The sequence below is a fragment of the Amblyomma maculatum genome, unplaced genomic scaffold, assembly GCF_055883805.1.
Source record: "Amblyomma maculatum isolate TAMU_Amacu unplaced genomic scaffold, ASM5588380v1 scaffold_23, whole genome shotgun sequence".
In the NCBI taxonomy this organism is placed as follows: domain Eukaryota; kingdom Metazoa; phylum Arthropoda; class Arachnida; order Ixodida; family Ixodidae; genus Amblyomma; species Amblyomma maculatum.
Genome location: NW_028146748.1, coordinates 3394933 through 3409152, shown reverse-complemented (window position 1 = coordinate 3409152; position 14220 = coordinate 3394933). Strand labels below are relative to the sequence as shown.

The window sequence follows — 14220 nt, the reverse complement described above, 5'->3', positions numbered from 1 at the left end:
AATAACAGTTTACCTAGCAATTGTGGTTGGTTTTACAGAGTGTGGTTATAATTAGTAATTATATTCACGCAACTGTCAATAATTAGTAATAATTGTTTACCTAGCCAATGTGGTTGGTTTTAAAGAGTGTAGTAATTATTTACGACTGTAAATAATTATTAATAATTGTTTATGTAGCCAATGTGGTTGGTTTTACAGAGTGTGGTAATAATTAGTAAGTACACTATGCAACTATAAATAATTAGTAATAATTGTTTATCTAGCCAATGTGGTTGGTTTTACAGTGTGGTAATAATTAGTAATTATATTTTCGCAACTGTAAATAATTAGTAATAATAGTTTACCTAGCCATTGTGGTTGGTTTTGCAGAGAGTGGAAGTAATTGGTAATTATATTTACGCAAATGTAAATAATTAGTATTAAAAGTTTACCTAGCCATTGTGGTTGGTTTTACAGTGTGGTAATAATTAGTAATTATATTTACGCAACTGTAAATAATTAGTAATAATTGTTTACCTAGCCAATGTGGTTGGTTTTACAGAGTGTAGTAATTATTTACGCAACTGTAAATAATTATTAATAATTGTTTATGTAGCCAATGTGGTTGGTATTACAGAGTGTGGTAATAATTAGTAAGTATACTATGCAACTATAAATAATTAGTAATAATTGTTTATCTAACCAATGTGGTTGGTTTTACAGTGTGGTAATAATTAGTAATTATATTTTCGCAACTGTAAATAATTAGTAATAATAGTTTACCTAGCCATTGTGGTTGGTTTTGCAGAGTGTGGAAGTAATTGGTAATTATATTTATGCAAATGTAAATAATTAGTATTAAAAGTTTACCTAGCCATTGTGGTTGGTTTTACAGTGTGGTAATAATTAGTAATTATATTTACGCAACTGTAAATAATTAGTAATAATTGTTTACCTAGCCAATGTGGTTGGTTTTACAGAGTGTAGTAATTATTTACGCAACTGTAAATAATTATTAATAATTGTTTATGTAGCCAATGTGGTTGGTTTTACAGAGTGTGGTAATAATTAGTAAGTATACTATGCAACTATAAATAATTAGTAATAATTGTTTATCTAGCCAATGTGGTTGGTTTTACAGTGTGGTAATAATTAGTAATTATATTTTCGCAACTGTAAATAATTAGTAATAGTTTACCTAGCCATTGTGGTTGGTTTTGCAGAGTGTGGAAGTAATTGGTAATTATATTTACGCAAATGTAAATAATTAGTATTAAAAGTTTACCTAGCCATTGTGGTTGGTTTTACAGTGTGGTAGTAATTAGTAATTATATTTACGCAACTGTAAATAATTAGTAATAATTGTTTACCTAGCCAATGTGGTTGGTTTTACAGAGTGTAGTAATTATTTACGCAACTGTAAATATTTATTAATAATTGTTTATCTAGCCAATGTGGTTGGTTTTACAGAGTGTGGTAATAATTAGTAAGTATACTATGCAACTATAAATAATTAGTAATAATTGTTTATCTAGCCAATGTGGTTGGTTTTACAGTGTGGTAATAATTAGTAATTATATTTTCGCAACTGTAAATAATTAGTAATAGTTTACCTAGCCATTGTGGTTGGTTTTGCAGAGTGTGGAAGTAATTGGTAATTATATTTACGCAAATGTAAATAATTAGTATTAAAAGTTTACCTAGCCATTGTGGTTGGTTTTACAGTGTGGTAATAATTAGTAATTATATTTACGTAACTGTAAATAATTAGTAATAACTGTTTACCTAGCCAATGTGGTTGGTTTTACAGAGTGTAGTAATTATTTACGCAACTGTAAATAATTATTAATAATTGTTTATGTAGCCAATGTGGTTGGTTTTACAGATTGTGGTAATAATTAGTAAGTATACTATGCAACTATAAATAATTAGTAATAATTGTTTATCTAGCCAATGTGGTTGGTTTTACAGTGTGGTAATAATTAGTAATTATATTTTCGCAACTGTAAATAATTAGTAATAATTGTTTACCTAGCCAATATTGAGTAATTAGTGCAATAACCAGGACATAGCATATAAATAATTATTTACTTATTTATTTCCTTTTTAATTAGTAACTGCTCATTGATTGACATATGGACATATAAGCTATGCATTTGCACATACTGTGGTGTTGCTCTGTGATTGGTCGACACCTCCACGACGTCTTCCCTTCGCGACCAATAAGTGCTGTGGCAAAAATGTGACACTTTTGCTAACGACAACTATGAGGCAATAAAGGCTTTTGCCTTAATAGCAGTAGGTATCTGCAATAAAGCATTGCTTGCAAATGTACAAAACATTTCTGGAAAACACTGTTTTAACAGCTTGATATCAGTTGCCAGTTGTAATTTGTAACCCTGACATTATACTATTTTTTGTAATGCGGCAGAGCATTCTGGGCTTGCTGTACCTCTGCCACGGGTCTACCCGGTACTGCACTACTTCCGGGACTAGCTAAGCGACTCACGGTTTTTGGGGGAGGACAATCACAACTCAAAGATGAGGCCAACTAACTTTTTTCATTCGAGCTCACTGCTATCCATGTGCCTAACACAGCAATCCTCTCAATGCCTGTCTTATTGCATTGTTGGGCGCCTCGTGCATGCAGTGACACCTTGGGTTACTTTTTCCGCATGTCATTGCATGTGAGTCCATTATTTGAGGCAATAAAGAATGGTTTGATTAAGAATCCCCTTCAAGGGATGTGTCGAGATTTGGTAAACCATAGCTCAAGTGCTACAAACAAAAAACGGTGGACCGACGCTGTTTCTGCAACAACCGATAAGTGGCACCACTTGGGCATACATTTTTGATGGGATCGAACTGCAGTTCCTTGTCAATTTATCGCTTCTCGGCCTTTTGGCTAAGATCAAAGTGTAGTAGTATCCTGGACCCCTGGACCCCCTGCTGACCCTGGACCCCCCTGCTGACCCTGGACCCCTGGACTCATGGACCATCCGGACCTGCTGTTCTTGGAACCCCTGCTGTCCGTGGATTCCCGGTTGCTGTGAGAGCTTGGTGAGAGCTCTCTTTTTTTACTAGTTCATTGAGTGTTTCCTATCCCCATTGTTGGCTTGTTTATGTAGTATCTGGCAGTGTTTTTTGTCCTTCAAGTGTTCTTTTTGCTTAATTTGCTAGTTTTTTTTTTTTTTTTTGTCCTTCTAGTTTTCCTTTTTTTTTTTCTTTTTCTTTAACCTCTCCGTTCTGTTTGTGCTCACATTCTTTGCAATCGGTTTATTCATGTAGTGCTTTCTGCCCTTAAACTTTTTTTTTTCTTTTTCCGTCTTTGCTAGTTTTTTTTTTTTTTTTTTTTTACTTTTTTGTTTGTGTTCAAATTCTTTGCCATCCTTGTTGGTTTGTTCATGTAGTATCTGCCGCTGTTTCTCTCCGGTTGTGCCTTTAATTATTATTATTTTATTACTTTTTGTTGCATTGCCACCAGTTTTTTTTTTTTTTTTTTTTTCTTCTTTTTTTTTTTGAGAGCTTAGTGCGAATTCTTTGCATGTGTGCCCTTTTATTTTAGTTGAGGTGCTGATCTATTGGGTTCCTGCAATGTGATTTCATTGACAAGAGCCGTTTTCCAGTCAAGTGTGGTGTTTCCCATGTCTCGCTCCCGTTAAACCTCTTTTTTTTTTTTTTTTCTTTGAGCTTGGTGAGGGCTCTTTGCCGCGTCTGCCTGGTAATTGAGTGACGATTTTTATTAGTTGCTGCGTTGCTCTTTTTCACTTGTATTGTGTTGAGGGTGATTTGTGTGTGGTGTTTACTGGTGTTTCTCTCCTGTTCAGCTCCATCTTTTGTTTTGCTTTGCTACGAGCTTGGTGAGGGCTCTCATATTGTTTTTTTTTTTTTTTTTTTTTTTTGGTGTTGAGCATTCTCTTTTTTTTTTTTTTTTCTGCGCGCACTTTGGTTTTTCAGTCTCATTATTAGTGTATGTTAGCTGTTCTTTCTGGATAGTCTTTTTCCCCGTGGGAGCTGCAGCGCTGACCTCTTCTGCGGAAGGAAATCCATTATCGCAGTATGTCGCGCGGATACACCCCGCCATTTCTTCCAGACGACCGCCGCCGCTAGAAGTGATGTCATCGCCCCCGACAAGCAGCGCCTTCACCGCCAGCAGAAGCCGCATTCCAGTCCGATCGCCGTCCACCAGTCCAAGCCCGGCCAACAATCAAGAACCGCCACAGCCCGGATCGCAACCTCGCCGTGATGGGAACAGCCTTACGCTGTTCTTTCCGCTGGCGAGGACGTTCCGATGTACGGAAGAGGGATGCGCTACCGCGTACTCCCCGGTATTGTGGACGTCCAGGCGGCAGTCCCTGACTCGGCATCTTGAAAGTGAGCATGGGGTGCGCATAAGCCAGGTCACGCATTTTTGCACTCTCTGCCACAGAGAGGTCGGTCCTCGGCCAAAAGCGCATCCCTGTCTTACTGGAGAGAAGCTCGAGGTGGCCAGCACTGACTTGCACAGCCACAAGTGCGGTGATTGCCAGCTCTCTTTTCCATCGAAAAGAGGGCTGGAAAATCATCACATGTGGCACCGCAAACAGACTGCCATGCAGGGATTACCGCCTCGTCCCGTGCCACCGTTAACGGCGACGAGAAGACTAAGACGGACACCATCACGGGATGCCAGACCACCGGATCTAGAGCCCCCACAAGCAGAGGACATCAGCCAAGATGCAAGGACACCACCAGCAACGCCTCAACAAGACACCAATGGGGAGGAAGCGGGCCAGGAAGAGCCACGACCGCTCACCCCCATCTCTCCTCCCCCAGAGAGCAGCACCACGAGAGCAGCAACACCAGCACTAATTTTTCCCACCTCCCCATCCCAGCAGGATGACCAGGGAACTCCCGTGCCTGCCAGCAGCACACCCAACAGCAGCAGGGAGATGGAGAATTCACAAGATTCTCCTTCCTTGCAGGCAGGCGACGGACTACAGGCTCACCTGTCAACAATCAGCGAGGAAAGCAATACATCGCAGCTTCAAGACGACGACGGCGGCGGCCACCATGACGCAACTGCCACCCAGGGAGCACTAACTGATTCTCTTTCTGATGAACTGGAGTGCGAGGGCATACTCGTCGACCACACCAGGCGCCTCCGGTGTTTGCTGCGTGAGCCTGCGTCTGCTGAGGGTTGGGATGGTTCTCTTTCCATCTTGGAGGAGGCCATCACCGAGGTTGGAAAGGCGGTAAAGCTGCCAAAGGCTCCGGCCGGAGGTAAGCCGCGCCGTCCGACCAACCCCGACAACGCTCAGCAGATCCAGTCTCTTTACCGCAGGAATCGCCGCCGAGCAGTACGCCTGATTGTGGACGGCGAGTCGCCTATGTGCACGGTTCCTTTACAGGATCTCGAGAACCACTTCACTGCAATGTGGGGCCCCAAGGAGGTGGACACCAGCCTTCTTCTCAACAAGGCCAAGAGCAGCGACCTCACGGAATTCCCTCTAGACAAGTTCACCGAAGAGGAGGTCCTGACGAAGCTGAGGAAATGTGAGAACACCGCGCCCGGCAACGACCGAATCACCTACCAGCACTGGAAGACGACAGACCCTGAAGCAGCCTTCCTGACAGCAGCATTCAACGCCTGCCTCAAGTTCAAGAGAGTGCCCCCAGCATGGAAGGAGTCCCGGACCATCCTCATCCACAAGAAGGGACCTGCGGAGGACGTCACGAACTGGCGCCCCATCGCACTCGGGTCGACGATTTCAAAGCTGTATGCTGGGTGTCTCGCCACTCGGCTGCAGCGATGGATCGCTGAACACGAGCTGCTCTCTCGTTGTCAAAAGGGGTTCCTGCCGCACGATGGTGTGTTTGAGCACAACTTCGTGCTGCAGGAGCGCCTTGACGCAGCGAGGGGTGGCGGTGGGGAGCTGTGCGTGGCGTTCCTTGACTTCAGCAACGCCTTTGGATCTGTCGCCCACAACGCCCTCATCGACGCACTACGTGGAGCAGGCGCCGGCAGCGACTTCTGTTCGATCGTCGCTGACCTCTACAGGGACAACACCACCACCATCATAGGACAAGAAGGATCAACACGGCCGATCGACATTTCTGCAGGGATTCGACAGGGATGCCCACTGAGCGGGCTCTTGTTTAATTTTGTCATTGACCCTGTTTTGCGTGCTGTGCAGGGAGGCGAGAGGCAGCACAACATCCTGGCCTACGCCGATGACCTCACCCCCCTGGCCAATGACCCGGAGATGCTTCAAGCCCGCATTAATACTGTTGAATCCCTTTCTTCTAGGCTGGGACTACAGCTTAACCCAGCGAAGTGCCGCACTCTTCATCTGAGCGGCAAAACACCGGTTGGTACAAGACTGACTCCTTTCTTTATTGCAGGAGCTGAGATCCCAATTATCCAGGATTTTGAAAGCCAGACGTTCCTGGGCCGCCCTGTGGGGTTCAACGTCTTCCCGGACAGAGCTACTGTGGACCAGGCCATCAACACCGGCCGCCGCCTGCTTAGCTCAATGCTCGCCCCTTGGCAGAGATTGGACGCTGTGAAAACATTTGTATATCCAGCGCTCAATTTCTCCATGCGGTGCGGTGTGTTGGGCAAGTCAGAGTGGGCGCGCCTCGACGATGCACTGCGGCCACTAATCAAAAAATCCCTTTATCTTCCAGGAACCGCAGCCAATGAATACCTCTACGGCAGCGCAGCATCGGGCTCGGTCGGCATCCCCCTCGCAGCGGAGCTGAGCGACATCTGCCGCATTGACAATGCATTTAAGCTCCTCTCCTCTCTTGATCTAGAGGTGCGAGATCTAGCGCTGCATGCCGTTACTGCCATCACGACGAAGAGACTACGCCGACCAGCCACGGATGAGGACATCGCTGCCTACCTGACAGGGGAGACGGAGGGAGACTTCCGAGCTAGGGCAACGCAGCTTCAGTCTGTATGGACGGAGGCTCGCAAGCCTTCCCGGCGCCTGGCGGTCACGTGGGAGATGCAGGAGGGGGGCCCCAGCATCACTCGCGCCGACGTGACCGTCACGCAGAAGCAGCGCACGAAAGTGGTGAGGACACTTCGGAGCATCGCTATGCGCGCACGAGATCACAATCTCCACGAAAAGCCTAACCAGGGGAAAGTGATGGAGTGCGTAGCAGCCGACCGTAGCAGTTCCCACTTCATGAGGACGGGGCGCTTCACTCGCTTCTGCGATTGGCGCTTCGTGCACCGTGCGAGGCTGAACCTGCTGCCCCTCAATGGAGCCAGGCCGTGGGATGTCGCTGCTGACCAGCGGTGTCGGAGATGCGGGCAAGACAAGGAATCCCTCCCGCATGTTCTCTGCCACTGCATGCGCCAGAGCGTCGCCTACACCAGCCGACACAACAGGATCGTCGACCGGCTGAAGACAGCCGCTGAGAAGCGATTCACCGTCACCCATGAGAACCGGCCCGTGGGTGACACGAACCTCCGCCCAGATCTTGTTCTGGCGCGCGGGGAAACGGCGATTGTCATTGATGTCACATGCCCCTTTGACAATCGCAAAACCGCCTTCGATGCTGCACGGGAGAGTAAGGTCGCCAAGTACGAACCCGTTCGCCAATACCTGCTCCGGAAATTCCAGCGGGTCAGCATTGAGGCAGTCGTTGTTGGGGCCCTGGGCTCCTGGGACCCCAACAATGACAAAGTGATGAGGCGCCTCTGTAGCAAACGCTACATGCGTCTCTTCAAGAAGCTGGCGGTGAGCGATACCATCGCAGCTTCTCGTGAAGTCTATGCTAAACACGTAGCTGCAAATTGAAGGGCTCGCACTTCGGTGGACTTCAGCAGCTCGAGTTAGAAAGACTTCCTACACGCACAACAATACACTCACCCCACAGCAGGAATAAAACTTTACAGATGAGATTTCCCCTAAAAAAGGAATGAACAACAACAGTAGGTGTCTGCAATAAAACTGCTAGGAAATGTACAAAACATTTCTGAAAAAACACTCTGTTCTTAACAGCTTAATATCTGTTACGGGTTCTAATTGTACCCATGATATTAAACTGATTTTTGTAGCGCGGCGGAGTGTTCGGGGCTTGCTCCAACTCCGCCACGGGTCGACCCGGTACTGCACTACTTCCGGGACCGGCCCAGCATCTCCCCCTTTTGGGGGGAGAAGGCACAATTGAAAAAAAACAGAAAAACTGCTTTGTTTTGTTCTAGAAATTTTTGGACTTTTTTTTTCCGACTTTTTTTTCCGACTTTTTTTTCCGACTTTTTTTTCCGACTTTTTTTTCCGACTTTTTTTTCCGACTTTTTTTCCGACTTTTACTGTTATGTGGTTGGTTTTACAGAGTGTAGTAATTATTTACGCAACTGTAAATAATTATTAATAATTGTTTATGTAGCCAATGTGGTTGGTTTTACAGAGTGTGGTAATAATTAGTAAGTATACTATGCAACTATAAATAATTAGTAATAAAAGTTTACCTAGCCATTGTGGTTGGTTTTACAGTGTGGTAATAATTAGTAATTATATTTACGCAACTGTAAATAATTAGTAATAATAGTTTACCTAGCAATTGTGGTTGGTTTTACAGAGTGTGGTTATAATTAGTAATTATATTCACGCAACTGTCAATAATTAGTAATAATTATTTACGCAACTGTAAATAATTATTAATAATTGTTTATGTAGCCAATGTGGTTGGTTTTACAGAGTGTGGTAATAATTAGTAAGTATACTATGCAACTATAAATAATTAGTAATAATTGTTTATCTAGCCAATGTGGTTGGTTTTACAGTGTGGTAATAATTAGTAATTATATTTTCGCAACTGTAAATAATTAGTAATAATAGTTTACCTAGCCATTGTGGTTGGTTTTGCAGAGTGTGGAAGTAATTGGTAATTATATTTACGCAAATGTAAATAATTAGTATTAAAAGTTTACCTACCCATTGTGGTTGGTTTTACAGTGTGGTAATAATTAGTAATTATATTTACGCAACTGTAAATAATTAGTAATAACAGTTTACCTAGCAATTGTGGTTGGTTTTAAAGAGTGTGGTTATAATTAGTAATTATATTCATGCAACTGTCAATAATTAGTAATAATTGTTTACCTAGCCAATGTGGTTGGTTTTAAAGAGTGTAGTAATTATTTACGACTGTAAATAATTATTAATAATTGTTTATGTAGCCAATGTGGTTGGTTTTACAGAGTGTGGTAATAATTAGTAAGTATACTATGCAACTATAAATAATTAGTAATAAAAGTTTACCTAGCCATTGTGGTTGGTTTTACAGTGTGGTAATAATTAGTAATTATATTTACGCAACTGTAAATAATTAGTAATAATAGTTTACCTAGCAATTGTGGTTGGTTTTACAGAGTGTGGTTATAATTAGTAATTATATTCACGCAACTGTCAATAATTAGTAATAATTATTTACGCAACTGTAAATAATTATTAATAATTGTTTATGTAGCCAATGTGGTTGGTTTTACAGAGTGTGGTAATAATTAGTAAGTATACTATGCAACTATAAATAATTAGTAATAATTGTTTATCTAGCCAATGTGGTTGGTTTTACAGTGTGGTAATAATTAGTAATTATATTTTCGCAACTGTAAATAATTAGTAATAATAGTTTACCTAGCCATTGTGGTTGGTTTTGCAGAGTGTGGAAGTAATTGGTAATTATATTTACGCAAATGTAAATAATTAGTATTAAAAGTTTACCTAGCCATTGTGGTTGGTTTTACAGTGTGGTAATAATTAGTAATTATATTTACGCAACTGTAAATAATTAGTAATAACAGTTTACCTAGCAATTGTGGTTGGTTTTAAAGAGTGTGGTTATAATTAGTAATTATATTCACGCAACTGTCAATAATTAGTAATAATTGTTTACCTAGCCAATGTGGTTGGTTTTAAAGAGTGTAGTAATTATTTACGACTGTAAATAATTATTAATAATTGTTTATGTAGCCAATGTGGTTGGTTTTACAGAGTGTGGTAATAATTAGTAAGTATACTATGCAACTATAAATAATTAGTAATAAAAGTTTACCTAGCCATTGTGGTTGGTTTTACAGTGTGGTAATAATTAGTAATTATATTTACGCAACTGTAAATAATTAGTAATAATAGTTTACCTAGCAATTGTGGTTGGTTTTACAGAGTGTGGTTATAATTAGTAATTATATTCACGCAACTGTCAATAATTAGTAATAATTATTTACGCAACTGTAAATAATTATTAATAATTGTTTATGTAGCCAATGTGGTTGGTTTTACAGAGTGTGGTAATAATTAGTAAGTATACTATGCAACTATAAATAATTAGTAATAATTGTTTATCTAGCCAATGTGGTTGGTTTTACAGTGTGGTAATAATTAGTAATTATATTTTCGCAACTGTAAATAATTAGTAATAATAGTTTACCTAGCCATTGTGGTTGGTTTTGCAGAGTGTGGAAGTAATTGGTAATTATATTTACGCAAATGTAAATAATTAGTATTAAAAGTTTACCTAGCCATTGTGGTTGGTTTTACAGTGTGGTAATAATTAGTAATTATATTTACGCAACTGTAAATAATTAGTAATAACAGTTTACCTAGCAATTGTGGTTGGTTTTACAGAGTGTGGTTATAAATAGTAATTATATTCACGCAACTGTCAATAATTAGTAATAATTGTTTACCTAGCCAATGTGGTTGGTTTTAAAGAGTGTAGTAATTATTTACGACTGTAAATAATTATTAATAATTGTTTATGTAGCCAATGTGGTTGGTTTTACAGAGTGTGGTAATAATTAGTAAGTACACTATGCAACTATAAATAATTAGTAATAATTGTTTATCTAGCCAATGTGGTTGGTTTTACAGTGTGGTAATAATTAGTAATTATATTTTCGCAACTGTAAATAATTAGTAATAATAGTTTACCTAGCCATTGTGGTTGGTTTTGCAGAGAGTGGAAGTAATTGGTAATTATATTTACGCAAATGTAAATAATTAGTATTAAAAGTTTACCTAGCCATTGTGGTTGGTTTTACAGTGTGGTAATAATTAGTAATTATATTTACGCAACTGTAAATAATTAGTAATAATTGTTTACCTAGCCAATGTGGTTGGTTTTACAGAGTGTAGTAATTATTTACGCAACTGTAAATAATTATTAATAATTGTTTATGTAGCCAATGTGGTTGGTTTTACAGAGTGTGGTAATAATTAGTAAGTATACTATGCAACTATAAATAATTAGTAATAATTGTTTATCTAGCCAATGTGGTTGGTTTTACAGTGTGGTAATAATTAGTAATTATATTTTCGCAACTGTAAATAATTAGTAATAATAGTTTACCTAGCCATTGTGGTTGGTTTTGCAGAGTGTGGAAGTAATTGGTAATTATATTTATGCAAATGTAAATAATTAGTATTAAAAGTTTACCTAGCCATTGTGGTTGGTTTTACAGTGTGGTAATAATTAGTAATTATATTTACGCAACTGTAAATAATTAGTAATAATTGTTTACCTAGCCAATGTGGTTGGTTTTACAGAGTGTAGTAATTATTTACGCAACTGTAAATAATTATTAATAATTGTTTATGTAGCCAATGTGGTTGGTTTTACAGAGTGTGGTAATAATTAGTAAGTATACTATGCAACTATAAATAATTAGTAATAATTGTTTATCTAGCCAATGTGGTTGGTTTTACAGTGTGGTAATAATTAGTAATTATATTTTCGCAACTGTAAATAATTAGTAATAGTTTACCTAGCCATTGTGGTTGGTTTTGCAGAGTGTGGAAGTAATTGGTAATTATATTTACGCAAATGTAAATAATTAGTATTAAAAGTTTACCTAGCCATTGTGGTTGGTTTTACAGTGTGGTAATAATTAGTAATTATATTTACGCAACTGTAAATAATTAGTAATAATTGTTTACCTAGCCAATGTGGTTGGTTTTACAGAGTGTAGTAATTATTTACGCAACTGTAAATATTTATTAATAATTGTTTATCTAGCCAATGTGGTTGGTTTTACAGAGTGTGGTAATAATTAGTAAGTATACTATGCAACTATAAATAATTAGTAATAATTGTTTATCTAGCCAATGTGGTTGGTTTTACAGTGTGGTAATAATTAGTAATTATATTTTCGCAACTGTAAATAATTAGTAATAGTTTACCTAGCCATTGTGGTTGGTTTTGCAGAGTGTGGAAGTAATTGGTAATTATATTTACGCAAATGTAAATAATTAGTATTAAAAGTTTACCTAGCCATTGTGGTTGGTTTTACAGTGTGGTAATAATTAGTAATTATATTTACGTAACTGTAAATAATTAGTAATAACTGTTTACCTAGCCAATGTGGTTGGTTTTACAGAGTGTAGTAATTATTTACGCAACTGTAAATAATTATTAATAATTGTTTATGTAGCCAATGTGGTTGGTTTTACAGATTGTGGTAATAATTAGTAAGTATACTATGCAACTATAAATAATTAGTAATAATTGTTTATCTAGCCAATGTGGTTGGTTTTACAGTGTGGTAATAATTAGTAATTATATTTTCGCAACTGTAAATAATTAGTAATAATTGTTTACCTAGCCAATATTGAGTAATTAGTGCAATAACCAGGACATAGCATATAAATAATTATTTACTTATTTATTTCCTTTTTAATTAGTAACTGCTCATTGATTGACATATGGACATATAAGCTATGCATTTGCACATACTGTGGTGTTGCTCTGTGATTGGTCGACACCTCCACGACGTCTTCCCTTCGCGACCAATAAGTGCTGTGGCAAAAATGTGACACTTTTGCTAACGACAACTATGAGGCAATAAAGGCTTTTGCCTTAATAGCAGTAGGTATCTGCAATAAAGCATTGCTTGCAAATGTACAAAACATTTCTGGAAAACACTGTTTTAACAGCTTGATATCAGTTGCCAGTTGTAATTTGTAACCCTGACATTATACTATTTTTTGTAATGCGGCAGAGCATTCTGGGCTTGCTGTACCTCTGCCACGGGTCTACCCGGTACTGCACTACTTCCGGGACTAGCTAAGCGACTCACGGTTTTTGGGGGAGGACAATCACAACTCAAAGATGAGGCCAACTAACTTTTTTCATTCGAGCTCACTGCTATCCATGTGCCTAACACAGCAATCCTCTCAATGCCTGTCTTATTGCATTGTTGGGCGCCTCGTGCATGCAGTGACACCTTGGGTTACTTTTTCCGCATGTCATTGCATGTGAGTCCATTATTTGAGGCAATAAAGAATGGTTTGATTAAGAATCCCCTTCAAGGGATGTGTCGAGATTTGGTAAACCATAGCTCAAGTGCTACAAACAAAAAACGGTGGACCGACGCTGTTTCTGCAACAACCGATAAGTGGCACCACTTGGGCATACATTTTTGATGGGATCGAACTGCAGTTCCTTGTCAATTTATCGCTTCTCGGCCTTTTGGCTAAGATACCCAGCGAAGTGCCGCACTCTTCATCTGAGCGGCAAAACACCGGTTGGTACAAGACTGACCCCTTTCTTTATTGCAGGAGCTGAGATCCCAATTATCCAGGATTTTGAAAGCCAGACGTTCCTGGGCCGCCCTGTAGGGTTCAACGTCTTCCCGGACAGAGCTACTGTGGACCAGGCCATCAACACCGGCCGCCGCCTGCTTAGCTCAATGCTCGCCCCTTGGCAGAGATTGGACGCTGTGAAAACATTTGTATATCCAGCGCTCAATTTCTCCATGCGGTGCGGTGTGTTGGGCAAGTCAGAGTGGGCGCGCCTCGACGATGCACTGCGGCCACTAATCAAAAAATCCCTTTATCTTCCAGGAACCGCAGCCAATGAATACCTCTACGGCAGTGCAGCATCGGGCTCGGTCGGCATCCCCCTCGCAGCGGAGCTGAGCGACATCTGCCGCATTGACAATGCATTTAAGCTCCTCTCCTCTCTTGATCTAGAGGTGCGAGATCTAGCGCTGCATGCCGTTACTGCCATCACGACGAAGAGACTACGCCGACCAGCCACGGATGAGGACATCGCTGCCTACCTGACAGGGGAGACGGAGGGAGACTTCCGAGCTAGGGCAACGCAGCTTCAGTCTGTATGGACGGAGGCTCGCAAAGCTTCCCGGCGCCTGGCGGTCACGTGGGAGATGCAAGAGGGGGGCCCCAGCATCACTCGCGCCGACGTGACCGTCACGCAGAAGCAGCGCACGAAAGTGGTGAGGAC

At 40.4% G+C, this 14220-nt stretch overlaps 1 protein-coding gene and 3 pseudogenes across 1 annotated transcript in view; all 4 read left to right on the top strand.

Annotated features, from left to right (window-relative positions):
* LOC146171426 (uncharacterized) overlaps positions 1–14220 on the top strand; it is a 47275-nt gene that overhangs the window by 7574 nt on the left and 25481 nt on the right. Inside the window, exon 2 of the mRNA XM_084586550.1 lies at positions 4566–4943. Coding sequence (XP_084442676.1) covers positions 4566–4943 — 378 coding nt within the window. The remainder of the gene's footprint in view (positions 1–4565; positions 4944–14220) is intronic.
* On the top strand, positions 2315–2485 carry LOC146171435 (U2 spliceosomal RNA; annotated as a pseudogene).
* On the top strand, positions 7942–8115 carry LOC146171434 (U2 spliceosomal RNA; annotated as a pseudogene).
* LOC146171433 (U2 spliceosomal RNA) lies at positions 12881–13051 on the top strand (annotated as a pseudogene).